Below are 25,931 nucleotides of genomic sequence, written 5' to 3' on the forward strand. Positions count from 1 at the left end.
AATATTTTAATAGTAATAATAATTTATAATATTTTATTCCCTTTGAGTTAGAGCTGCTGTCATTATTGAGGGACATTTAATAGGGCTTTGGAGCATGACGTTGCACGATGGAGGCGCGGCCTGGTATAACGCCATCTTTCTTGTCACCGAGGACTGGATTTATAAAGTTGTCCTTTTTGTTTTTGCTTTTAGGTTTTTTTGTTTGTTTGTTTTTGCTTTTAGGTTTTTTTGTTTGTTTGTTTTTTTTTAGGAAATTTGTCTACATTGTTTTATTTAATTTGGAACTGATTTATTTTTTATGTTTAACCTGAAGTTAAATATATAAATAAATGAACATAAAATAAATAAATCACACCTGATAACAGAGGTTAAAACGACATTTTTTATTTGCAACAGAACTCTGTATTTGAATTCTCCACACTTTAGTTTCATCTCCCTTCTTGGTTTGTTGACTGTCGGACTGACAATATAACATCTTATTTGAAGCTGCATATATGAAGATATTGTTCAAAACTTGTATTTACTTTTATAGAAGTATCAACATTAAACTAAATGTCTGTCCAAAAATAACTCAAAAACAAAATCTGCAACATCTGACAACATCAACACGTGACATCCTGTCTAAACATGCATGAAAAAAAATCTGTGATTGTTTTATTTTCAAAGTGAAGAAACATTGATAAATACCATCCATCCATCTTCTGAACCCGCTTTGTCCACGTAGAGTTGCGGGGGGACTGGTGCCTATCTACAGTGGTCAATGGGCAATCAGGCGGGCTACACCCTGGACAGAGAGCCAGTCCATCTCAGGGCAACACAGAGACACACAGGACAAACAACCATGCACACACACACACACACACACACACACACACACACACACACACACACACACACACACACACCTAAGGACAATTTAGACAGACCAATCAACCTAACAGCGTGTTTTTGGACGGTGGGAGGAAGCCAGAGTACCTGGAGAGAACTCACAGGGAGAACATGCAAACTCCATGCAGAAAGATCCCAGGCCGGGAAGCGAGCCCAGGACCTTCTTGCTGCAAGGCGACAGCTCTAACCACTGCACAGCCCATTGATAAATACCATTGCCACTTACAGGAAAATGGTGAATTATGCAAAGGGCTCTTTGTATCAAAATATTTTCTTATACATTTGACTTCCAGTTGTTGCTTCTACTATGGATTTGGGAACCAAGAAAATGAAGAAATTGTAATTTTATAACTTTATTTTAATGGATTTCTCATTGAAATTGGAAAACATGTTTAAAATAAGAAATTTAATTTACAGAACCATGGTCTCAGTTAGGCAGATGAAGTTTGGGGGTTTTAACTTATTTTGTCACTAAAATTTTGTTGCAAATTTCAAATAAACCTGACTAAAAATATAACAAATAAAAAAAACTGCTAAATCAACTTTTTAAATTTGCCTTTTCATTTTTCCCACTAAAACATGACCACCAGAGGGCGTAGGTCACCAGTTTCCCACGACTTTCTCACGTGTAAGGAGCGAGGCTTGTGGCCACGCCTACCGCCTGTCAGGCAGCGTTCAGGGCAACACCTCCCTTTCACACTCGTAGCTATGGAAACTCGTGGTTAGCAACATCCAGCAATGTTTTCTGACCCCATCCTCATACCCATTCAGAGGTGCTGAGAGTGTGCAGCTGCAGCCGACAAATGATACCCAGCAAGATGGCGATTGTGCGGCTTTTGGTTTGTTTTGTTCTGTACGCCAGCCTGGGTGAGTAGTCCTACATATTTTTATCCCCAGAAGGATGTTATGATGAAAACCCGGGGTAAAGGTTTATTTAGACTATTAAAACCGAGCTGAAGCGGAGCTGCGGTGCTAACCACACATTAGCTTGACACAGGCAGGCTGACAAATGCCAAGAAGCTCGTTGTAGGGGTTTTCTCTGCTGTAGTGGTTTGTGGGCAGCTTCACTGCCTCTTTGGCGCTTTCGCGTTAATCCAAACGTTATTATTAAAGCTCAAAATAGGCTCAGTTTATCCGGTTGAACCCACCGTGTTTTGCTAACGTTAAAGCGGAAAGGCGCTACGTTGCTGTGTTGTGATTTGGGCTCGCGCCACTTATTTCTCAGGAAATTTCCAGAATAAAAACTAAAATGTTTGGTTAAAAAATGGGAAACCACATGGTTGTGTGTCACGGTGGAATCCCCAGGCCTGAAAGACACGTTTTATACTTAAAATACACAAAGTTGCTCAGATTTATTTAAATAAAAGACTAGCTTTAATTTTTACTTATCTTGAGTCAAAATTGTGTGTGTGTGTGTGTGTGTGTGTGTGTGTGTGTGTGTGTGTGTGTGTGTGTGTGTGTGTGTGTGTGTGTGTGTGTGTGTGTGTGTGTGTGTGATTTATTGGGTTTCATTTGGGAAGTGAACTTCCACTTGAATAAATGGTATATTATTGTATTGACATTAAAATTTAACACTGATTTGTGTTTGTATTTTTATTTTAAATTTGCATTGAGATTGTGTTCTGCAGAGAATCCATCGCACCTGTTAGAGATGAATAAGCTCACACTTTTTATTGAGAATATTAATTTACATAAATGTGGCATGTTTTATATAACTAAGCAGATTTTTATGGGCCAGTGTAATTAGAGTAGTTATATCTTTACACGCCCTGTAAGTAGAAAACAACCCAAACACTGATTTTACCTTCTGCAGAAGGACCTGGAAATGACCCAAATTAGGAATCTTAATGTCCAGTAACGGAAGCTGGGAACTAGAACAAAACTAGAAGAGCAAAAACAAAATACAGATGCATTTTGTTAATTTTAACAGTTTAGGGTCTAATTTCTAATTTTAGGCTGCAGTTGTGTCGGAATAATGAATAAAGAGCAGAATGAGCATTGTCTAATTTGTTCCGGAGGCACATGAATGGCACATAAAGCAGATTTTTGTTTGCCTGAATTCAACTAAACTCAGACTCTTGCTGTGTTCTGGTTAAAATTTTGGATTCAGAAGATATGAATCCTTAGTTTTTATCTATTTATGGAACTTTATCATATAACAAGTATAACTTTGTGTATCCCTGTCATATGTTACTAAATTGGGGGGAAAAATGCTCAAGTTGAGCAGATTTGTGTCAATATTGCTCTAAAAATTAATTTCATTTCATTTAAAACTATCAATACCAAAGCAAGGCTACACAAAGATTGCTTTATATCTTATGAAGAATTAAAAACAACGTTTAAAACAATGAAATTTGCCAAATTTGACATTTTAACAGAAGAAAACGAGTCTTTCTTTATGGTGCCTCACGAGGACAGCGAGGCTCCAGAGACGAAACAATCTGGAGCTACATTTCATCCCACGGATGCTTCCCTCACCCGTGTCATGTTTGTCCTCCCTGATGGTTTCAGAAAAGCAACACAAGGACAGACCACAGCTCACGTCTCTTCCTTACATTTCCCTCAAGTATAAACGACAACCCGACAGCTTGAGTGTAATCTCCTGGATGGATTTTTACTCCATCACTCCTCGTGGTCCCCGCTCCGTCGTTGGTCCTTCAGCATATTTGCAGCGACAGCACTGGAATGTCTGGGAATACGCTTTTTATAGATGCACTGGATCAACAACTTTTTGTTGCAAGGATGATGCACGTAAGAGGATTGCAGAATTTGGCTATTTAAAAGCCGGTGTCTCTTGGAAGCAGGCTATAGACTGTGCGTTACAATAGGAGCGGGATTAAAACAAGGCGGTGTTTTGCTCTCCGTAGAGCACTGAGATTATTTTTCATGAATCAGAAATATAGTTTTCCCTTCAGCCTACGCCGTGTCACATGTGGACAAAGTGTTCTTGTTTGGACGCTTTCATTAAAAGCTTGCATTAGTAATTAGTTTTATATTGTCTAGTTAATTGTGGTTTGTCGTTCCCATGGCCTACATTTTTAATTTGTTTGGACATTGATGAGAAAAGCCTTCCAGTATGTTAATAATATGGATCTGGTGCATTCGCAACCACAGATCCACTTATTGTGTAATGAGAAGGGGTGAGAACACGAACGCGGGGGTGGTGACCTTTTGTTATGGTTCTTATCAAAACAGATGTTTCCTCATCTAAAACACGTCATCAGACTCCGTTATGAAAGTGGTCGAGCTTTGTTATTATTATAGACCTAATTAAATGTCTTCATATGAGAGTTGGGGCTTAAGTCCTCAGTTGGTGGGTATGTCGAAGGAGATGTTATCGAGTGAAGTCTCCTCGAGTTTCACAGGATGTCCAGTCACAGCTGTGGTAAAAATAGATCCTAATGTACAGAGTGGGAAAGTCAGCGGCAGAGACGGAAACGGAGACCTGGGAGTCAGATCTCATCAGCGTCCTCTCAGCTGTGTTCGTCTTTGGCAGGACCCACGTTGCTTCTTCGTCTTCTGAGCTAGCTCCCTTTCCGCACATCTCAGGGTCGCTCACCGTGCTAACGAGGCTGCTCTGAATAAATACCTCTGAGTGGAAACCGCTTCAGGCCAGCATGGCACGTCTCGTTGGATTTAGGGTCTGCTCTGTTGATTATTATTGTCTTATTTCTGTCCTCCTTTGAATGCCTTCATTAGGCCGCGTGGGGGTTATTATTTGCATGCAGACTCCAACAATTACTGCATTTGGATGTGGCGTAGACAAAAGGGAGGTTGATTATAGGGTAGAAGGGACAACACCAATTTAACTAAACAGTGATTTTCACATTTGGTGTTCCTCTTTCCTCTCCTCTCCGAATTTCCCGCTTAAATCGAGCCTTCTGCTGATCTGGTTCAGACTAAACCTGTGAAGTGTGCCACTTGCCATTAAAGTCTGACATTTGTGAAATAACACGGATTGCTCTGAGCGGCTCACCCGAGCGGTAAAATAAAGTAAACGTCATGCGTGGCGTTTGCGCCAGAGGAGGTGGTGGATTAAGTACGGTTCAGATGTGAGGCTATTTTTATGCTTCTTCTTCATTTGTAAATTGCTTTGTAAACGCAAATGTCAATTGAAGCTATTCCGTTCCATCAAATTGATTTTTAAATAGATTTTTTTTCATCTTTCAGAGAAGAAAAAAATCATTTTTTTTAAATGCACTGAAAAGATTTTTCATGGAAACCAAATGGGGTCTCTCTGCTGTCGCATGCAACTCACAATGTATTCGTTCCAGATGTTCCTCAGAGGCGTGTTGTCACCCAAAACCCAGTGAGATGAAGGGAACCAGCGATGCAGAAACTCACATCCTAACAAATGTCTTGTTTGCAGAATAAAAGCATCTCTGGCCACCTGCTCGTGCCTGACCTCATCACTGTTAAACTCAATAAAATTACTGGTTAAAAAGAGCTTCTAACTGGAAACTTAGGCTAAAACCAAAATATTGATCCAATTTGAGAAATTGTGTTATTATTACATATAAGTGTTTTGGCCTGAGGCATTTGTCTGCTTAAATATAAAAATAGGAAGTAATTAATGAGGCGTTTTCACACTAAATCAGATCCCGCTGCTCTCACTCTCTGCTGATTTATTGGTTTAATCCACTGGTTATTAGGCAACATGCCCGGTTGATAATGTCCGCTGATGGACGCGCTCGTGTTTCCAATCAGAGTTACTCTGAGTTTCTGTGTGTCGCTTGCCCCCACCCCCCACAGGCCACGTTCCTTCATCGCTTGGGGTGATCCTCCGAACCACAGACAAGATTGTTTGGGTAAACGAGTTTGAGCGTGAGTTGCAGAAGAATCTCTCTCCAGCCTGTTTAGCCAAAGTAGCTTTTTATTTTCCTCTCACACATTCTGTTTTCCTCCACAGCCATCGAGCTGACCTGTTTAATAGAGTCCATCTCCACAAACAACCCGCGGATAGAATGGAAGAAGATTAAAAGCGGCATCCCCAGTTACGTGTACTTTCAAAACAAGATCACAGGTAAACCTCTCGGAGAGTGGGGTAGGCCACAGCGCTTCAGAGGGAAGCCCCCTCCGCTGAATGAATGGCACCCTTTAAGGAACTTGGCACCAAACTTTGATTTGTGAACTGTTAAAGTTGCACTGTGGGTTTCAATGAGCAACTGTGAAGTCTCACTTTCTCTCTGCTGAAGGGGACCTGGAGCACAGAGCTCAGCTCAGAGAGCCAGCCAACATTCTGATCTTCAACGCCTCTCGATCAGACACCGCAGAGTACCGCTGCGAGGTGGCCGCCATCGAAGATCAGAGAGACTTTGATGAAATCCTCATTAGTCTGGCAGTTAGAGGTATGAAGGACGGCCACGCCACTACACCAACATGCTCATAAATGAGTAAAATGTGATGTATAATGTGAATTTAAAGCAACACTAAGCAGTTTTTTTTTTACACTTTAACTAATTCCTTAAAAAGTGAGGTGTTAGTAGACACTTTACCAACTTCTCATGTGACACCCCCCTGCAGCCCTCTGCTGACCACCAACAGCACTTACCAGTTTTGTGGAGTGGGTAGGTGCACTAGGGAGTGCTCTTTACCTGCTTAACAGCTGCTGTTTTCTGTGCTGGTAGCTAATTTAAAGGCTAGCAATTAGCTTTTTCAGTTTGCCAACCTTCATTGAAAAACACAAGATGAAGAAAAGAAAAAGAAGTTTGATTTTTCTGTTGGCATCACGGTGAAGCCTGGAAGTAAAAGTAAGAGTAATGTTTTTTTAGTTGCTAAACAAATAGCTAAAACCTGAATGAACATCGGCGCTAGGGATGGGTACCTTTGACATTTGAATCGATCCGGTATTAATTCCTGGTACCTACGAATCGATACTTAACGGTACCAACTTTCGATACTTTTGAGTGTTTAATATTTTAATTATCTTTTATAATTAAATATATATTTTTCTCAATATGTAACCATATTTGATAAATATCACGATAAATAACATACAACTGTTTGTATTTTAACATCGTCCTTGTAGTTTTATAAGCTGATAATTAAACTGAAGCAAACATCTTTACTGTGAACTAAATTTACTGTGTATCTTCATTCCTTTTACCGTCTTTTTTCATTTGATTTTTCCTACTGGGAAGCTAGAATTTCCGAGGAGAAAGCGAACGCACCATTAGTGAAACGGAAGCTAACAAATCAAGCTAACGTTATCTTACATTTTATTTACCTACCGGAGCAGATTAAGATGAGGATGTCTCACTTAGATCGTTGTCGCTGGTTTCATCATCACCCAGTTACCCATCACATTTAGTGAAGTGGACCCAAGCTTTAGCGTGCGTTCTTTCTACCATGCTGCTCTGTTTACAACTGGCTTGCAGCGACCGATGACATAACGCTCTTGCGCATGCGCAGCTGTCTAGGCAAGTTCTCGTTGTGAAGGACGGATACCGAAACGAGGCACCGTTTCAAATGAAGTGAATCGGCGCTCAGTCGCTACTGTGGAATTCGGTCGGTACCTTAAAAAGTACCGAATTCGGTACCCATCCCTAATTCGGCGTGGCCTACAGTAGTTTGAGGGAGCTAAAGGAGGCTAAAAAATTATATATATAATGGACTGATGGTCACCTGGCTTTGTTGCTACTGGACTTGTAAGTAATAATATTCTGTGTCCAGCAGTGTGGATCTTTTATTCTCATGGTTTATTGTGGAATGAATTGGCTCATGTTAGTGTTAGCTTGTTGTCGCGCTAGCTACAGCAGGCTACTGCAGGGTGGTTTATAACAGTTGTAATTCCAGTTTCAACCAGCAGGACAGAGGAGCAGGAAACTGCTCGCTGCCACTCTACATGCCTTTAGACTTAACCTGCTAACAAAACTTTTCTTTTCACTTTGAAAAATGCATATCCCCGCCTGATTGCCCATTGACCACTGGAGATAGGCACCAGCCCCTCCGCGACCCTACGTGGACGAAGCGGGTTCAGACAATGGATGGATGGATGGAAAAATGCATATTTGAAGTATAAAGTAATCACTGCTGTACTTTGTTTTCATACTCAATGTTAGATTAGTTGTTCAGTGTCAGCATGTCCCTAAAACTCAACCTTGTGAGGTTGCTAGGTTACCATTTGTTGCCTTGGGACTTGCTTGTTGGGTAAGCTAATCAACTGCTGGGACAGAAATCTGCTGAACTATGTGGAGGTCCTGGAAGCTTCACTTCTTTTTCCAGTCAAACTCCATAAATGACATGAGTGAGATTTCAGATGTTTCATCACAGTAAAGGAGAGGAGTGTTGCTGCTTTGGCTTGTTTTGTTCACATTCATTTATCACGGTCCGAGGGACATCTGGCGTGATGAAACTCTGGTCCAGTCCCTTTATTTTAAACACAGCCTGTGGAGCAAGCCCTGGTTCTAATGAATCAGGGCGTGAAGGTCCTCTACCACCAACACAGGATGCACGTCTGTCCCATTTGAATGCTCCGGAAACATTTCACAAGTTGTCTAGCGACAAATCCTGCTGTCGATTCACTCCGTAGTCCTCAAGCACAGAAGCTGCTGCAGCCTGACGGTGAGGTGTTGTTTGTGTGCAGTGAAACCCGTCGTGCCACGATGCAGCATACCAGAGAGCGTCACGGTTGGAACCTCAACGGAGCTGCGATGTTTGGAGAACGAGGGCTTCCCTGCTTCCCAGTACCACTGGTTTTACAACAATGAAGAACTTCCTCGTGATCCCAAAAGCAGCCCAAGATTTGTCAACTTCTCCTACATCATCAACCCTGACACTGGCAGCCTGGTAGAACTTCAATTATTACTTTAGCACATCGATGTTATCAGAAATGAGTTTCTTATTTTTCTGCAGGAATCTTCAGTTTAAAGGAGAGTTGGTTACGTGTTATCTAACATAAACGGCTTAATCTGAATAAAACCTTAACCATCGAATGACTAATTGCAGGATTAATCCCTCTGTGTCTCCAGTGAGAAGGCTTAACCAAAGCAGCAGAATGTTGCATTCAGAGTCGAGCTGCTGTATTTATGATTAAAAAAATAAACACCTTTGCCACTCTAAAGCCTGAGATCAAGCAGATGTCAAATAACTCCGCTGTGTAACCAAACATACGCCATCTGTTTAGAACGTGATGAAGTTGCTTGTCTGCCAGACATCCTGCAGTATGTCGATGACGATCCAGTCGTCGCATGTCGGTGTGATGAATTTTTTAAAAACTGTCTCCTCAGAAATTTCGACGGGTGAAGAAAGAGGATGCAGCCGAATACTACTGCCAGGCACGGAATGATGCAGGATATGCCCAGTGCTCTCCACAAATGATGGAAGTCTGTGAGTGGATCACGTGTCTATGCATACATTTGTGGTACTAAATGAACCTGGAAGCTATTTGGAATTTAGTGAATGAAAGGGAGTTGAGGGCAGGTGGTGAGGTAAAGACTTTACACAGCACGTGTCCTTTTTTACCTATTTTTTGATCCTTTACTTTTTTTGATGGTCCTGGAGAGCCAGATTGCATCCTACCATTCACATGGGAAGAATACACCTGGTGGACGGGTTCAGGCGCGCAGATAGGGTGGGGGACGGGGGGGATCTGTCCCCCCCAAATTCAGATCAACCCCGATCCGTCCCCCCCAACTAAGGCCAGAAAGAAAACAAAATCAGAGGTTTAGCGCTTGAAGCTCCATTTTCCAATTACATTGAATGCAGCATGACGTAAACAAACACCGACTCCAGAGCAAGCGCCAAAGTGGTTGCTGCTAGGATGCAGGATGAAGCGAAAAAGGCAAGCAACGATTACTGCGTATTTAATAGTGATGGGAATTCCGGCTCTTTTTAGAGAGCTGGTTCTTTTGGCTCCCAAGTGCCTTCTCAGATTTTCTGTTGCGTAGAGTACATTTATCACCAAAATATTGCAAAACTATATGTAAAATGATTTACTAATGTGAAAAAAATGCAATATATCAAATATTTATCATTTCTATGGATTTAATAACTGAACACTTTAAGAAATCTCCACTTTCCGACTGCTGGCGCTCATTTTCTCACCGTCTTCGTCGCACTCTCCTCTCTCTCGCTCGCCTTTCTCCTCCTCCTCATTCCCTCTCATCTCCCTCTGCCCCCATGTGCTCTGCTGTGTGTCTGAGTCTGATCCTCCCTCTTCCCCACCCCTACTGCTCTGTGTGTGGACAGTCTGGACACGCAGTTACACATGTTGACCAATCGCCTGTGGCTTTCACCAAAGCAAGAGGGGAGGGGGGAGGGGAGGGAACGGCTCCCAATGATGAGCCGGCTCCCGTCGTTCACTTCAAAGAGCCGGCTCTTAGAGCCGGTTCGTTTGTGACCGACACATCACTAGTATTTAAAAAAGATCAACAGTGTAAGTAGGCGGGACCAATCTGTCTGTTTATGCATGTTGGTTCTAGTTTACCGCGGTTTCTAGTTTCAGTACGTTGTTGTCAGTGTTGGGACTTACTCGTTATAAGTGCCAAAGCCTCATTGCTGACTTTAACAAGTCTCATCTACAAATATGATCCCTCATGAAGTTACTATTTTACACCAGAAGATAGTGGAGATGTGGAACCTTCAGGCTGAGCAAAGTTTGGGAGTTTTTAGAGTTTGAAAATCGCCTCCCGCCGTGAGGCTCCCAGTCAGGGAGAGGAGGAGATACGCGCAACATGAAGAGCGCAAATATTAGATAAAACGTATAATTGCCGGCAGGTCTGGTCTTTGTTGACTGATCACTTTGTCTGGTAATGACTGGCTCTGATTATGAAGCAGAATATTGACTCTGATGAAGAAATTCACTCATCCAGCCAGGAAGATTGATGCTGCTGCAGCATCAGACAGCTGGTGCTGCACGAGAGGTGTGTGGAGTTTACAAGCTCCAAACGTTGGGTTTGATGTTGGTTTAACCTTCTCTGGGACGTGATGGATGTAGAAATGATGGTAAAAACACCGCTAATGTGGCAGACGTAGCGACAATGTAAAAAAAAAGCTGTAAAAAAGAGGCAGATGCCAATGCGTTATGTATGGAACTCAATATGGAACTCAAGTGTGCCACATAATCGTAAAAAAGTAAAATTTAAAATTTCAAAAGAGATTTATATATAAATTAAAACTTTCCAAATATAATGAAAATTTATAAATAACGTAAAATACGAAGGAACATCTGTTGGTCAGGCTGAAAAGTTTGGGAACCACTGCTCTAAGTGATAAGTGTCTATTGTTTCTTATTATATTTTATAAGCAGTTTTTTAGGGTTTTTATGTTTTCTGTAAAGATTAGTATGCTGAAAATCATTTAATGTTTTGCATAAAGCATGAGGATTTGGTTAGTAATTGATTGTAAGAATAACAAATGACTGAATTAAATAGTGGGGCGCCTCTGTCAGTGCGCCCCAGGGCAGCTGTGGCTACATCGTAGCTCATCCCCATCAGTGTGTGAATGTGTGTGAATGGATGAATGATACACTGTAGTGTAAAGCGCTTTGGAGTCCTTACTCTGAGAGGCGCTGTACAAGTGGGGATCATTTATCATTTATAGTGCTGATCAGGCAGAGCTTTGTTGCCAGCGTTCCACTGCATAATGGCTTCAAACACGAATATAAAAGTTAGTTTTTACATAAACCGTTGGATGAAATTACACAAACTGACTGAGCTCTAGTTAAGGCGCTTGCAATAGTTTGTGTATGTGTGTGTGTGTGTGTGTGTGTGTGTGTGTGTGTGTGTGTGTGTGTGTGTTTGGGGGAGGGTACATTGGAACTTTGTCCCCCCAGTTTGAAAATCCTATCTGCGCCCCTGGACGGGTTGCCAGTAGTTCCCAGGATCAGCAGCGCATTCATGTGTGGTCATTGGCCTCAAATGATGTGTCTCGAAGATAAAGTATTGTCTCATACCTACATAATGTCAGTTTAATACTTTGCCTCAAAGCACTTTATAAAATACAACATTGACTCTTTCTGCCTGCAGACACTGATTTAAAGGTGCAATAAGTTAGAATTTTACAGTGAAATAACCACAAAAAAATCTGATCTTAAAATCACGTTAGGGTTACTTTGGAGCAGATTTCTTAGCTGGATGGTTGCCAGGTTTTCTTTTTTTTTTTTTTAAAGGCCAAAGAGGGACACGGTAATTGTTTACAATCTCTCCCGCCTCCATACTTCGTGGGTCCAAGGTCAAATCTGTGTCAGCAAACGCTGCTGCATCGGCATTTGTAATTCCACACTTGTGGAAAGAACTGAAGCCAGTAAAAGGAGCAGCTCAGAAGTTATTTCTTGAACCCCTAAAAAGCCACAACACCTTTTTGTTTTACTCCATTATCGGGTAAAGAAGGCTAGAGGCAAAGTTTGAATTACAGGGTGAGTTAAGGGGAGCCTGACTTCGCTAAAAGGGTGATGGGCTCCTCAACTTACACACCCAGGAGGAGCCCGAAATAAATCTAGTTTAAACCTATATTACATTATTTATACATTATTTATCCCCAGTGAGTCGTGGAGGATGGCTGCTTATACTGAGCCAGGATTCTCTGGAGGTTTCTTCCTGTTAAAATGGAGTTTTCCTCTCCACTGTCGCTTTATGCTTGCTTGGTATGAGGATTGCTGTATAGTCACTGACACTAGTCAGTGACTTGATGCAATTTGCTGGGTTCCTTATATAGGAAACATTATTTCTGATTGGCTTAATGAACTGACCTGAATTGGAATTTTTATTATGTGAAGTGCCTTGAGACGACTCTTGTCGTGATTTGGCGCTATATAAATAAACTTGAATTGAATTGAATTGAATACAGACTCTCAGCATACTGGAACTTCTTTTGAGCAACCCGTCCACCGTCTCACAGGGCTCCCCCGGAAGCCTCTGTGTAATGTGTACCCTGGCTAGAGGCTAATGCTGAGCTAACAATGCTAACAGTGAATTAGAAAAAAAAATTTGCTCTAAAAATACCTCAAGCTACTTTTTTCCAACTAACAATAACTTGAGATTACAATGAAACATATTTATCTACTCATTAACTTACTGAGTATGGCTCATCTTTGCTTGTCATTTTGAGTCTTGTGACGCTGATCTGTAAAACGACAACGGTTGCTCAGAGCGGGGTTGTTTGTTTTGATACATGGGCTGCAGTACCCACATTTGACCACAAGATGTCATTCTCGTGCACCTTTAATCAACTTAAAACAAACAAAAAAAAGATGGAGGGGACACGGAAAGACCAATTTATCAAAGGTTTCTCTTTGAGAAAAATTGGGATAAGTTTACAAATAGACGTTTTTTCCTTCACGGGACAAACGCAGAGACACTCAGACAGCCATGGTTTTGGACTGTGGGAGGAAAGTACAGCATCCCACGCGTGCTTAGGGAGAACATGCAGACATTGTACTGCTACTGAATATTTATTACAGCTGAAGTCAATGCAGAATAAATTACTAGTCGGCTCTAATCTCAGTAGCTTCTCACAGGTTTTATAATGAGCTGTTACATGTGAGCACACAGGTTACTGGGCTGGGGGGTGTCAGTATTTATTACAGAATGCGAACATAGAAAACTGTGTTTCACCCGTTTCAGGTGATGTTGACATCCTCGGAATTTTCTTCAAGTCCTTTGGTGGAGTGACCGTAGCTGTCTGTGTTTTTGCTTTGATTTATTCCATCGGACGTCTACGCTTCCACAACAAAACCAACAACGGGAACAAGTGAGTACAAAGATCCCCTCTGAAAGACACGAGGGATGTTATAAAAATCGTCATTTGGCACCAGATGTTCCATATTTCATCCTTTTTTAAAATGTAATCGTTTTCCAGCTACAACTGGTCACCGCGGAACGGTGCTGTCGACTATGGTGATGCAGATGAGGTATGAAGGAGTCTGCTAAGCACCAGTGTTCCCAATTATGTAACAGACCTGCAGGTTTATCGTCTGAACTTCTGTTTTTCCTTTCCTCTAGGGTCACTTCCGTCACAAGTCGTCATTCATCATTTGACAGCTGACGAGAACCGAGAGCAGAACCCAAACAAGGCAAAAAAATAAGTAAATAAACACTGTTACGGTTAACTTGCAACAAGGATCCTCAAGTAAATAAGGTTTATGGTAGATCATGGCACATTTCTCTCTGATGCACATTAAAACCAGTTCAACTGACTTGCCAAAGCATCAACTGAATTTGTGGCACAAGATTTTTTTTCCACAGATTCTGTTTTTTTGGGTTTTTTTTTTCCTAGTCCTTGCTTGTGTTCAAACATTTGTATTTATTTCGTATTCTACTCTTTGTTTTTTTGTTTTTTGTTTTTGTTTTTTTTCCTGATGAAATTGTATCTTACAGCGGGAGCATTTCAAAGCTGTGAAATTTGATATTTGGACCTCGGTGTTATCACGAGTTGCCGTAAGCTGCATTCCCTCACCTTTTTTTGAACAAATCCCTTTTTTTATAACCTTTGAATTTTTTACTGAGTGCATTTGTTTTAGAAAAGCAGTTTACATGATATCAAATACACGTGTCCTGAGTTATTTGACATGTTTTGTTTGTAAATACTGTAGATAAACAGGCTGCTGGTTGCAGGCTGCAAAAGGCTGTTACATCAGATACATGAGGCACATTTTTTAATCAGTCTTTATTATAATCTCAAATGTTAACTAATACGTATGGATTAAATGACACATTTAAATTCCATATGTCATACTATGCTGCAGAGTATGTGTTTGAAAAAATTGGTGAAGTTTAACTTATCGGAGTGCCGTTTTGTGTATAAGTGACCTTTTGTGCTTTACTAGTTTCTTTGTGAGTATTGGACATATTGTCCAGTTCTGATTCAGTATATGTAAATAATTACTTACTTTTTTGGGATCTATTATTTTTATTCATTGCACTCCATAACTTGTAAAATACAGGAGGATTTTTTTTGCTGTTTATAATTTTCACAGTTGTGTATTTGTTGTGTTGAATCTGTCAGTAACAACAGTTTGTCCTGTCAGACACGTGTCGAACGTTCTGTGTAACAACCAACAACTCATAAACTGTTGCAAATGTCTGCTGTTTATTTAGGATTATTGCTGTATGCTTTTGTTTTTTGTTACTATTAAATACATTTCAACTTCAGATATAACTGATGTTTTCATGTTGAAAGGAAAGATTACGTTTGGAATTAACAGCGAGAGAAAATTATATTTATAATTGGAGGGTGTTTTTTTAACGGAACTGACTTCTCTTACTAGGTTAATTTAACTTACACCTTAAATTATTGCAAAAGAGAGTTTGCTTTGTCACAAATATTTTACAATGCTGCATTTATCATAAAACATTTAGTCATATAAATAAAGACATCACTTTCAAAGGTGCTTCAAAATTAGGAACGGTTTAAAAGATTCATAGTTCAATTATTTCAAAACTCAGTTACTATGTTTTGCTGTCAAAGCAAATGTCTACATTTTATTATATTGCACACACACATATGCATATATATATATATATATATATATATGTGTGTGTGAGTGTGTGTGTGTGTTTATATATATATATATATATATGTGTGTGTGTTTATATATATATATATATATATATATATATATATATATGTATATATTACACACACATGCATCAATTTATGTCTTAGTTACAAAAGAGCGTATTTCCTTTTGACAAAGCAGAAGGAAAAATCATTTTCATAGTTGGACTATTTGGATGTTTTAAAACGAAACTATTTAACTTTAAATTTTTTTTAATAAAATTAAGCCAGTAAAATGTTAGTTAGCAATGCAGTTCATCTCATTTGTTTAAGTTGAACAAGACAATTGGCTTAAATGCTTGCTCATTTGGGGTAATGTGATCTGTTCTAGACAATCCCATAAATTATTAAGAAGAAAGAAAAAAGGTTCATGCTCAAAAATGCTCTAACTGACGTCGCTTCCGGTTTTATTTTGGAAGCCTCTACCCGGATGTAGTTAAGCTAACGCACCGTAGCCAAAGCTAACGTTACATTTTTTTGTCGTTTGACAACATCAACAGTTTTCTCTGTCAGGACCAAAACATGTAAGATTCACCAGCCTCGCGATAATTGCGCCCACCGCAGATTTGTGTGAAATACATTGTATTGGTGACAGTAAGCCTACGAGAGCTAAAAAGGGGAAACAGCTAATTTGCTAACAGTCATTTTCATGTGCGTCTTCTTTTTACCGTCGCTGAGCTAGTTTGACGTGAAAATGGACATGTAGCTAAAAACTTTTTTGTTAAATATTTCTTGACGTGTTTTATGGCTAAATTTCGTAAGTTGCACCTCGAAAGGGAACTAATTCGCGCAACACACTGGCCTTGATGTGTGCTTGTGTTCTTTTTGGTCGAAACGGAGTGCATTAGTTTTGCTAACAAGTGTGAGAACGTTACGATAAGAATAACTTCTATGCGATAAGAGTGTTTATAGCTATAGCGTTATAATGAGTTTCTTTAGTTTTGGACAAAGTGCAGAAATCGATGTAGTCCTCAATGACGCCGAAACGAGGAAGAAGGTTGAACACAAGACCGAGGATGGAAAGAAAGACAAATACTTTCTTTTCTACGACGGCGAGACTGTCAGTGGAAAGGTGAATGTCACACTGAAGAACCCTGGGAAACGGCTGGAGCATCACGGGATCAAAATAGAATTTGTCGGTCAAATAGGTGGGTTGAAACGGTAATAACTGCTATCAGACATGTTCATCCGGTAGGTCATAAATCAGGCGAGTCGAACACGTTCTTCATGCAGAGAAGGCTCAGTTAGATGTGTGTTTATATGACAAGGTCCTGGTTTTGAGGGGCAAACGTGTTCTTCTGTAACAACTGCTAAAGTGAAATGCACAGGTTACAAACATGTCAAAAACGGACTTCATTAAAAAGAAACCAAACCTTTGAAATGTTTATTGAAGTGTAGTTTAGTTTCCTGTTGAATAAACTCACCCAGTTCACAGAAGGACTCGTTTATTTGCTGATCTTCTGCTTTTATAAGTGCTGACGTTACGTTTTACTAATATTTATACAAGAGGACGACAACATTCCTAGACTAGACAGATAAACCTAATTATATTTTAGGGGTTTGCTGTTGCAAGATGACTATTTTAATGCAACAGAATGTCATGCATCTAAACATGTTGAATTTCTGGTCAAATGTTTAATTCAATTATTAAATTTAATGTATTCTGTCCTAAATTTCACATTTAAGGTGTACTTTTTTCAGAGAAGTTTACAGTAGTTATTCTGATGTTTTTTTTCTTTTGTGTGTGTGTGTGTGTGTCGCTTTCCCAGAGCTGTATTACGACAGAGGAAACCATCATGAATTTGTCTCCTTGGTGAAGGATCTTGCAAGACCTGGTGAAATTACACAGTCCCAAACCTACGACTTTGAGTTCACTCACGTAGAGAAACCTTACGAGTCCTACACAGGCCAGAACGTCAAGCTAAGGCAAGTTTGATCATTCACTCTACTTTATAGTCCGTGAGAAGACTTGCTGAGTGGGTCATTCTTTAACCTGCTTGTCATGTGGTTACATTTATAACTGTTGGCCCCTGCATGTCACTGATATGTCCCTTGTAGCAGGTGTATTATACTTCCTGTGTGATTATATTTTCAGATATTTCCTCCGTGCCACGGTGGTAAGAAGACTAAATGACATAAGTAAAGAGATGGACATTGTGGTCCACACACTGAGCACCTACCCTGAACTCAACTCCTCCATCAAGATGGAAGTTGGGATTGAAGACTGCCTCCACATTGAGTTTGAGTATAACAAGTCCAAGTAAGACTGTTATTTTACTGAACTCATAACACAACTGTTGCATGGCCTGACTAGCAGTAGCTATTAAACAATATGGTTTTATCCTGCATTTACACACAGTTTATGAGAACTTGATGGTGTTTTATGTAGTTTTTGCTGACAACAGTAAGTTCCCAAAGTCGGCACATGAAGGATTTGACTGATTGGCACAATTTATTTCATTTTAAAAGGTTAAGTTCCTTAAGAAACTGCTTTTACTTGTTATTTTTGACATGATCGTTTCACTCAGAGTTTAACATGCAGGCTGAACATGAACCCCTACACTTATTTCCTGCATTAGCTGCCGAAGGAAAATAGGTGGGGATGCTCGGGTTAGAAAAGCCTGAGTCATTGGCCGTAGCACACTGTTATCGCATCATAATGTCAGATTAGCCTTCATGGACTCAACCATCTTGGCTCAGGACCATGGAAGGCTGTGTTGATTTTTGCGGCCAGGAGAGAGCAGAGCACGTCTCGGCTAGTAGAAGCTAACTGTTAGCATTAGCACCACCCCAACATGGCAAACCTAATTCAGACTTGTGTTATTTGTAAAGGTAAAACATTAACATTACAGAGCAAACTGAGTCAGTGGTAGAGTCATGTTGCTGTTAGCCAAATATCAGACAATAAGACTCCAAATCCTGCCTTCTGAAGCTCCTCCCCCCTGCTCTGGCTGACTTCTACTTCCTGAAACAGGAGCTTTTGACTCACAAGGCATTCGTTTATACTAGAGACCATGGCTAAATAAAAAAATAAGTTAATTTGGTCCTAAAATTTAAAAAAAAATCCCAGTTTTTTGTGGCCTACGAGGGTACCGAATTCGGTACTTTTTAAGGTACCCCCCGAATTCCATAGTACCGGCCGAGCACCGATTCACGTCATTTCAAACGGTGCCTCGTTTCGGTACCCGTCCTTCATAACGAGAACTTGCCAAGACTGCTGCGCATGCGCAAGAGCGTTATGTCGTTGGTCCCTGCGAGCGCGTTGTAAACAGAGCAGCATGGTAGAAAGAACGCACGCTAACGCTTGGGTCCACTTCACTAAATGTGATGGGTGATGATGAAACCAGCGACAACGATCTAAGTGAGATATCCTCATCTTAATCTGCTCCGGTAGGTAAATAAAATGTTTAAGATAACGTTACCTTGATACGTTAGCTTCCGTTTCGCTAATGGTGCGTTCGCTTTCTCCTCGGAACTCCGAATTTCCGACTAGAACATGAACGCGCTCTAAAGTTTGGCTTCACTTTACTAAATGCGACGGGTAATTGGGTGAAGATGAAACCAGCGACACCGATCTAAGTGTGAGGCATCGTCTTTTTAATCTGCTCCAGCAGTTAAATAAACTGTTAAAGATAACGTTAGCTTGATATGTTAGCTTCCATTGCCACCGTTGTTATCAGCTAATGGTGCGTTCGCTTTCTCCTCGAAAATTCTAACTTCCCAGTAGGAAAAATCAAATGAAAAAAGACTGCAAAAGGAATGAAGATACACAGTAAATTTAGTTCACAGTAAAGATGTTTGCTTCAGTTTAATTATCAGCTTATAAAACTACAAGGACGATGTTAATACAAACAGTTGAATGTTATTTATCGTGATATTTATCAAATATTGTTATATATTGAGAAAAATATATATTTAATTATAAAAGAGAATTAAAATAATAAACACTCAAAATTATCGAAAATTGGTACTGTTAAGTACCGGTATCGATTCGTAGGTACCGGGAATTAGTACTGAATCGATTCAAATGTCAAAGGTACCCATCCCTACTAGTAACCAATGGCTAACTAGTAACTTGATGATTTTAGCTCTCATCATGAAAAGTTTGGACACCTCTGATGTAGAGAATAATAAATGAAAAATGTATTAATGTTCACAATGTAGAGGCTGAATTTTATTATTAAAATATTTAGCTTTTGTTCCCGTGAGAGCATTCTTACAAAAATCAAATAATTTATTTATAAATCAGCTAATAATTTTAGTCTTTCCTGTTTTATACTTAAGGGATGTTTTTTTATTCTGAACAGCTACAACAAAGATAAAAGTCTGCTCAGTTTTCTTTTCATTCTGGGTTTCTTACAGGTACCATCTGAAGGATGTCATTGTGGGGAAAATTTACTTCCTGCTGGTGAGGATTAAAATAAAGCACATGGAGATCGACATCATCAAGCGTGAGACAACAGGCACCGGTCCGAGCGTCTACCACGAAAATGACACCATTGCAAAGTACGAGATCATGGACGGCGCTCCGGTCAGAGGTAAACGCCGCCCATCCCAGATGAGACGTGAACAAATGGTTGTGACTGAGCTGTGAGGTGACCCGTGCGCCGTGTTTCAGGGGAGTCGATTCCCATCCGGTTGTTTCTGGCTGGTTATGATCTGACTCCCACCATGAGAGACATCAACAAGAAGTTCTCCGTGCGCTACTACCTGAACCTGGTGCTGATCGATGAGGAGGAGAGACGCTACTTTAAACAACAGGTAAGAAAACATTTTTTAAATGCATTTCAGTTGCATGATTCATGTGAATTTAAAGAAATCCTTTAGTAACAATTTGATACCCGAGGAAAAGATAAAACATGTAAAATCAAACAGCTCGACTTTCCAGTGTTTAACATCTGGTGGAGCACAAACTGCTCCTTTTAAATCCTGTTGATGTAAAATGATGAAGTATTGACCTCAAAAAATACATTTGTTCCACCTCGTGGGCATGAATTGATTGTAAAATCGATCTGCAACAGTCCATTAACTCTTCAACTCATGTCAACTAAAATGACTTCAGTGCTGAGCTGGTTTGTGGGTTGGACCAGTGATGTTCAAGGATTTAAGCAGCAGGTGGAACCAGAAGATTATTTTTCATTAGTGAACTTGGATTTAGAGCTCATTATGTTTAAAGGCTCTGAACGCAGCTCTGATTGTAAAAATCAGCTGGATCTTCTTGCTGTTCTCTTACCAGCATGCAGCAGATTTCCAGGGCAGTAACAGCGTTCATAGGACAGTCCTGCATGTTGTCAGTGTAAAGAGAGCCACAGTCAACATGACGTGTCATCACACACACGTTCAGCGCGAGAGCCAATCAGGCGCCTTTAGCTGTCTGATTTCAGCTCAGCTGAAGATGCGCTGACTCGCTCTGAAGTCACAGCCAGCAGCGGTCTAACACATAAAACATGAGCCGGCATCATAATAAAGGTTAGCCTTCCTCTGTGGCTCTCATTTCTGCGTCCCAGAATGCAACTCTGCGTGTTTACTAACTACACGATCAGCTCGATTGTTGCTGCTACGAGAGGGAAAATAAACAAATACATTGTGGAATTTTGCCTTTTGTGTTTTTTTACATCTTTTGTACGTTCATTCTGTTTTTTATTCTAACTGCATTACTTGGTTGGTCCAACTCAGCAAAAGAGCTGTTTCACCTTGTTTTCGCTGATGTTTTGGCTAACACTGTAGCTTTCCTCCACCGAAGGCTACAGCCTGATGTTGACATTTTGTAGACTACAAAAAATACACAAATAAGGGGTTTGACCTGACAGGATTTCATGTAGAGAAAAGATGGAGTTATGACTGTTTTTGTGAAGTTTTCTAAATAAAATTGTGCAATTTTTCAAGCTTTTATGTGATCTGTTAGCCCTCGTAATGGCTTTTAGCTACGATTACATCTGATTCTAGCTCTTTATTTGTAAAATATGGAGTTTTAGATCCATTTTTGTTGGGTACTGTTGATTAGCTGCGGCAGCCATCTTTAACTCATTCACTGCCAGCCGTTTCCTGATCAGGAAAGCCCTTTGCTGCCAGCGTTTTTCAGCGTTTTCAGTGTTAAGAGTCACAGAACATTGCGCTCTATGATGATGTCGACGCCAAAACTAACAAAGAGTAGACTCACCTCTTACATCAGGAAGAGACCGCATGTTTTGAGCTTCATCCATTTTTTTTTTCATAATCCGTTGTTGAATTGATCTACAGAAGCTTTTTCGGTTCGTGCCTCACTTTTTTTTACAGCAGCGGCCCAAAATGATCTCCTAACTCATGGATTTCCTGCTTCCTGGTCATGTGACGTGTGACGTACGCGGATGAAGATCAGCTTTAGAGCTGGGATGTTTGTTTCTGCGGGGCGGGGGCTCGTTCCGACGCCCTCGCAGTAAAAACAATGCAAATAACTACTTAAGTCGACATTGGCAGTGAATGAGTTAATTGAGTTGACTATAACAGCCAGTCAGGTGTTGGCGTGAATCTAATGGTTATTTTGTGTGATTTAAACCTGAGCAACGGCTGTTGGTGACGCAATTTCTTCGAGCTGTAAAATGAAAACAGTTGTAAAATGATAATTCCACAATAATCATTATATAGCAGCTTCACAGATGAAGATAAGTTGGACTAAAGTAATACACAAGCCTGCTGTGTACGGCTTTCTACAAAACATTCAAGAGCAACTGCAGTCAATCATTTCCATTTTTAACCTTATCCATGTTTTGTTTAGACCAGGGACTCCCAAAGTGTGGTGCGCGCACCCCCGGGGGTGCGCGAGCTGCCGCTAGGGGGTGCGCGAGGTGAAAAGTGTAATGGCTGCGGAGCTCAGAGAAGTCTATCAGATGTCACCATTAGCGTAGCCAGAAACTCATTTGTGGGTGGGCCAAAGAAAAAGTAAGTGGGCCCAATAAATGTAATTAAAAACAAGTATATTTTTGCGCGCACATGTGTGTCCTCCACATGTGCCCTAGCTTCATAATAACAATGCGCCGAGCTTCAGCACTCTGGTCTGCGCACGCCGATATGTTCCGTATTTGATCATTTTAACGGTGTTGGAGAGATCTGAAGGTGGCGAGTCATTCTGGCAGATTGTAATTAACACCCTGTCTCATGCAGGTGTTCTGACACTGTAAACCTCACACACAGAACATTGTGGATGTAACTAAATAAATCAAGACATGATTCCCATTCAGGCTATTAACAGCACGCTGAAGATCTGAAGTTCAGAGTGCGTCTGTCAGTGATTAGACGTGTTCCAGCAGAACCACGGCTCACGGGTGCACAAGTGAGCACATCTGGGCTGGGCAGATTGGTTTAAATAGCGCCATTAACGAGATGCAGTGACTGGAGCGGCTCATGGAGCTGTGCCGCGCGCGCGCGCACACACACACACACACAGATTCAATAAGCGCGCACGCTGCAAACTCCGGCGCGCCGTCAGACTGAAGACAAAAATGAGAGCTGCCTCCTCCGTGATAAAAACTTTTAAGAGATTTTATAACAAAATTTTTCATTCAAGGTCAAATTAAGATATTAGCTTCTATTTTGGGATGACGTATTAAAGTCGGGTCCGCTACAGCCAGTGACTCCTCATGAACCTGACCACAACTCATGTTACTGCAGCATTTGTTAGTCCGCGTGGCAGCGGATCGCAGATTCAGCCACACCATAAAACAGCAATATGTCGGTCTGAGGCAAAAGTGAACCTCATGGCATTTCCATCTTTTCCCGTACAGACATTTGATTACGCACAAGTAGGTGATCAGCTCAGGTTTACGCAGAGCAGAAGGAAGGAGAGCACTCTGGCCGCACAGCTTAAACGTTCCTACTTTAAGAAAACCGTTAAATTGCATTGTTTATGTGCTACCTGGGCACTCTATATATTTATTTAAAATTAAATTAAAGGAAATTGTAATGGTATCGAATGTTTATTAATTACTATTTAAAAAATGAAAGTGATGGGGAAAAAGGTCGATCATATTTTTTTAACCCAGTCTGTGTAGCTTGACATCTGATATATATATATATATATATATATATATATATATAGCCATGCCCTGATGTGGGGGCGGGGTGCGTCGACATGGTCGGGACATAGAAGGGGGTGCGCGGCTAAATAAGTTTGGGAACCACTGGTTTAGACAATAGTTTGTTTTCCAGCTTGAGTTTCTGGTCTGTTTTAATCTGCTTAAAGCTGTGCAATACTCACTTCCACCAGTGGGTGGCACTAACACAACATATCCTGTTTTAAACATTATAATCACTTAAAATGAGACCAAATAAACACTATATATATATATATATATATATATATATATATATATATATATATATATATATATATATCAGGGATGTGTATTTTTGAAATTCTGGTGATACGATACATATCACGATACAGGGGAGACGATACGATAAATCACAATATATTGCGATACATTCAGTCAGATGTCACAAGCAATTTTTTTTACTGAATTTATTGTAAGAATGTTCAATAAACAGTCCAAACTGATACATAACATGTTTAACATGAGGTATCTGAACCATGATGGAGGGATTTACAGTTAAATGGTGGAAACAAAACCCATTGCACACTGCTGCCAACTAGCGGGTGGCGATTAAATAGCACAAAACGAAAAGAAAATACACAAAAGTTTGCATGTAAATTCTTTCAAGAATTAGATACACGACTTTTGAATATCGATGTAATAATCGCATGAAAAAATATCACGATATATTGCCATATCGATATTTTCTTACATCCCTAATTATATATATATATATCCTCCCTTCATGTCAAGGACGGCGACACACTATCGCCCCCTATAGACGAGCCACCACTGGTCATGAGATATATGCCATTAATCCACTTTTTCAAGTTTCATTTTGTTCATAAAGTATGATGATGAAAACGATGGATTTATAAACATTTTCATAAATAAATCACCAAATGTTTCATGCCCTTCCTTGTGTAGGAGATCACACTGTGGAGGAAAGGAGACGTAGTGAGAAAGAGCATGTCTCACCAGGCGGCCATCGCCTCTCAGAGGTTTGAGGGCTCGGCTGCCTCGGAGAGCGCCCTGGAAAAGGCTGCGAAGGAGGAGAGCGGGTAGAGGCTCCACCCCCCCCTCCTCCTCTCGAGACTCGTCAGCGTCTGCTCCACACGACCGCTTACCTGTCGACTGTGCAAACATCTAGTGAGGAAGCCGTTTTGTTTGTAGCACCTCCAGGTTTAAAGGGAGGAAGAAGGGAAACGAACATTCGCACTAAAAACCGAGTGTGAACTACCAAACTGTCTGCATGAGGCATTCAGAGCGGCTTCCAGCTGCCGGTCATTTCCTTCCTCTTCATGCATTTTTATTTCTGTACGGGAATCAAGCTAACCAATCACCTGTCGCTGTGTCTGCTGATTAAGATCACATGAAGTTCTTACATTTGTTTAGTCTTGTTTGTTACTTTCTAACTCTTTAGAGGATACATCCATTTCCTGTCTCTTCGCAGCTTTTAGCAACCAATCTAATTTTTCACATTTATTAACATTCCCAGCATCCTTCCACAGTCAGAAAGTTAGAACCAACTTTGCACTGCTTTGTCTTGCGGAACATGTTTTTGTTTTTGAGTGTCTTTGCACAAAAAGAAAAAAAAATTGTTGGAAGTAGAAACTGGAATCTCTTGTTCCTGTCAGAGCAAGAGGGCTAAAGTGTTATCACACACATTATTTTTAAATCTGTAAATAAGACCAGTTAAACTTGTTATCCAGCATGTATAGGTTGATTATCCAGTACACCGTGCTGCAGAACGACCATCCATGTGTGTGTGCTTTACCTCAGCATTCCAGTGGTGTTCAGAGAGGATGTCAACGTGTTTGTATTAAGGTCTAACCATGTGAATGGAGTCTTCTTTCTCCTCTGTAATAGAGACTTGACAGTTGTGCCTATGTGTATTAAGATAATGAAGAATCTTCCTGCCTCTAACATGATTTTAGTCTTTTAACCAGAGGAAAATTAAAGTAGAACTATCTATCTTTTGCAAAATGCTTATCATTTATTCTTTGTTCCCAGAAGTCAAATAAATTGATGCCAAATGCTAAACCATCAGGTGTGCTTCAGTGATTGTGCTCTACAAAATCTTTACTTTCATACAAATGGACTTCTCCAAGTTCAGCCCAAACTACTTTAAAAACCTCTAAAGAAGATTCTTCCTGATAAATCACTCATCAGAAGCTTCACTTGTGATCTACCAAAGCCAGAAAAAAGTCACATTTCTGAAGACGGAAACACATTCTGTGACCTGAACGCTGACATTAGGTCAGAAGAACACTCGGGAGACTTTTATTTGACAAAGATGAGCGGAAAAGTTCTAGGAAAACTTCAGACTCAGATCAGGAGGGAATATCTTGTCATCAACAGCATCAAACTTGCTGAACAGTTGCGTTTGAGAGGATGCAAGCTGTCTAAACGCTCAGCTCCATGCATCTGATGGGAGAAGTAACTTCTCAAAGAAGCCAGTGGGGTGTGACTTTATTT

General features: G+C 40.4%; 2 protein-coding genes and 1 long non-coding RNA gene across 3 annotated transcripts; all 3 read left to right on the forward strand.

Annotated features, from left to right (window-relative positions):
* Positions 1-1,586: 1,586 nt before the first annotated feature.
* jam3a (junctional adhesion molecule 3a) lies at positions 1,587-14,091 on the forward strand. Its single transcript, XM_015951152.3, has 9 exons — positions 1,587-1,755; positions 5,641-5,712; positions 5,798-5,911; positions 6,084-6,236; positions 8,474-8,676; positions 9,117-9,216; positions 13,452-13,578; positions 13,687-13,738; positions 13,830-14,091. Exons 1-9 carry the CDS (start codon positions 1,692-1,694, stop codon positions 13,863-13,865), a joined length of 921 nt encoding a protein of 306 aa, XP_015806638.1. The 5' UTR covers positions 1,587-1,691; the 3' UTR covers positions 13,866-14,091.
* Positions 14,092-15,783: 1,692 nt separating this feature from the next.
* LOC107380096 (vacuolar protein sorting-associated protein 26B-like) lies at positions 15,784-25,499 on the forward strand. The gene is made up of 6 exons (XM_015951151.3): positions 15,784-16,532; positions 17,154-17,310; positions 17,480-17,644; positions 19,747-19,922; positions 20,003-20,145; positions 24,381-25,499. Exons 1-6 carry the CDS (start codon positions 16,310-16,312, stop codon positions 24,516-24,518), a joined length of 1,002 nt encoding a protein of 333 aa, XP_015806637.1. The 5' UTR covers positions 15,784-16,309; the 3' UTR covers positions 24,519-25,499.
* On the forward strand, positions 20,155-24,376 carry LOC139062403 (uncharacterized). The gene is made up of 2 exons (XR_011515973.1): positions 20,155-22,156; positions 22,197-24,376. It is a non-coding gene; the product is annotated as an uncharacterized lncRNA (long non-coding RNA).
* Positions 25,500-25,931: the final 432 nt, after the last annotated feature.

The sequence above is a fragment of the Nothobranchius furzeri genome, chromosome 13 (assembly GCF_043380555.1).
Source record: "Nothobranchius furzeri strain GRZ-AD chromosome 13, NfurGRZ-RIMD1, whole genome shotgun sequence".
NCBI lineage: Eukaryota > Metazoa > Chordata > Actinopteri > Cyprinodontiformes > Nothobranchiidae > Nothobranchius > Nothobranchius furzeri.

Coding starts and splice junctions, on each gene's coding strand:
- jam3a (XM_015951152.3), top strand. CDS start 1,692: ATGATACCCAGCAAGATGGCGATTGTGCGGCTTTTGGTTTGTTTTGTT. Junction 6,237..8,473: donor CATTAGTCTGGCAGTTAGAG/GTATGAAGGACG, acceptor GTTTGTGTGCAG/TGAAACCCGTCGTGCCACGA. Junction 13,579..13,686: donor AAAACCAACAACGGGAACAA/GTGAGTACAAAG, acceptor ATCGTTTTCCAG/CTACAACTGGTCACCGCGGA.
- LOC107380096 (XM_015951151.3), top strand. CDS start 16,310: ATGAGTTTCTTTAGTTTTGGACAAAGTGCAGAAATCGATGTAGTCCTC. Junction 16,533..17,153: donor AGAATTTGTCGGTCAAATAG/GTGGGTTGAAAC, acceptor TCGCTTTCCCAG/AGCTGTATTACGACAGAGGA. Junction 20,146..24,380: donor GACGCTACTTTAAACAACAG/GTAAGAAAACAT, acceptor TTCCTTGTGTAG/GAGATCACACTGTGGAGGAA.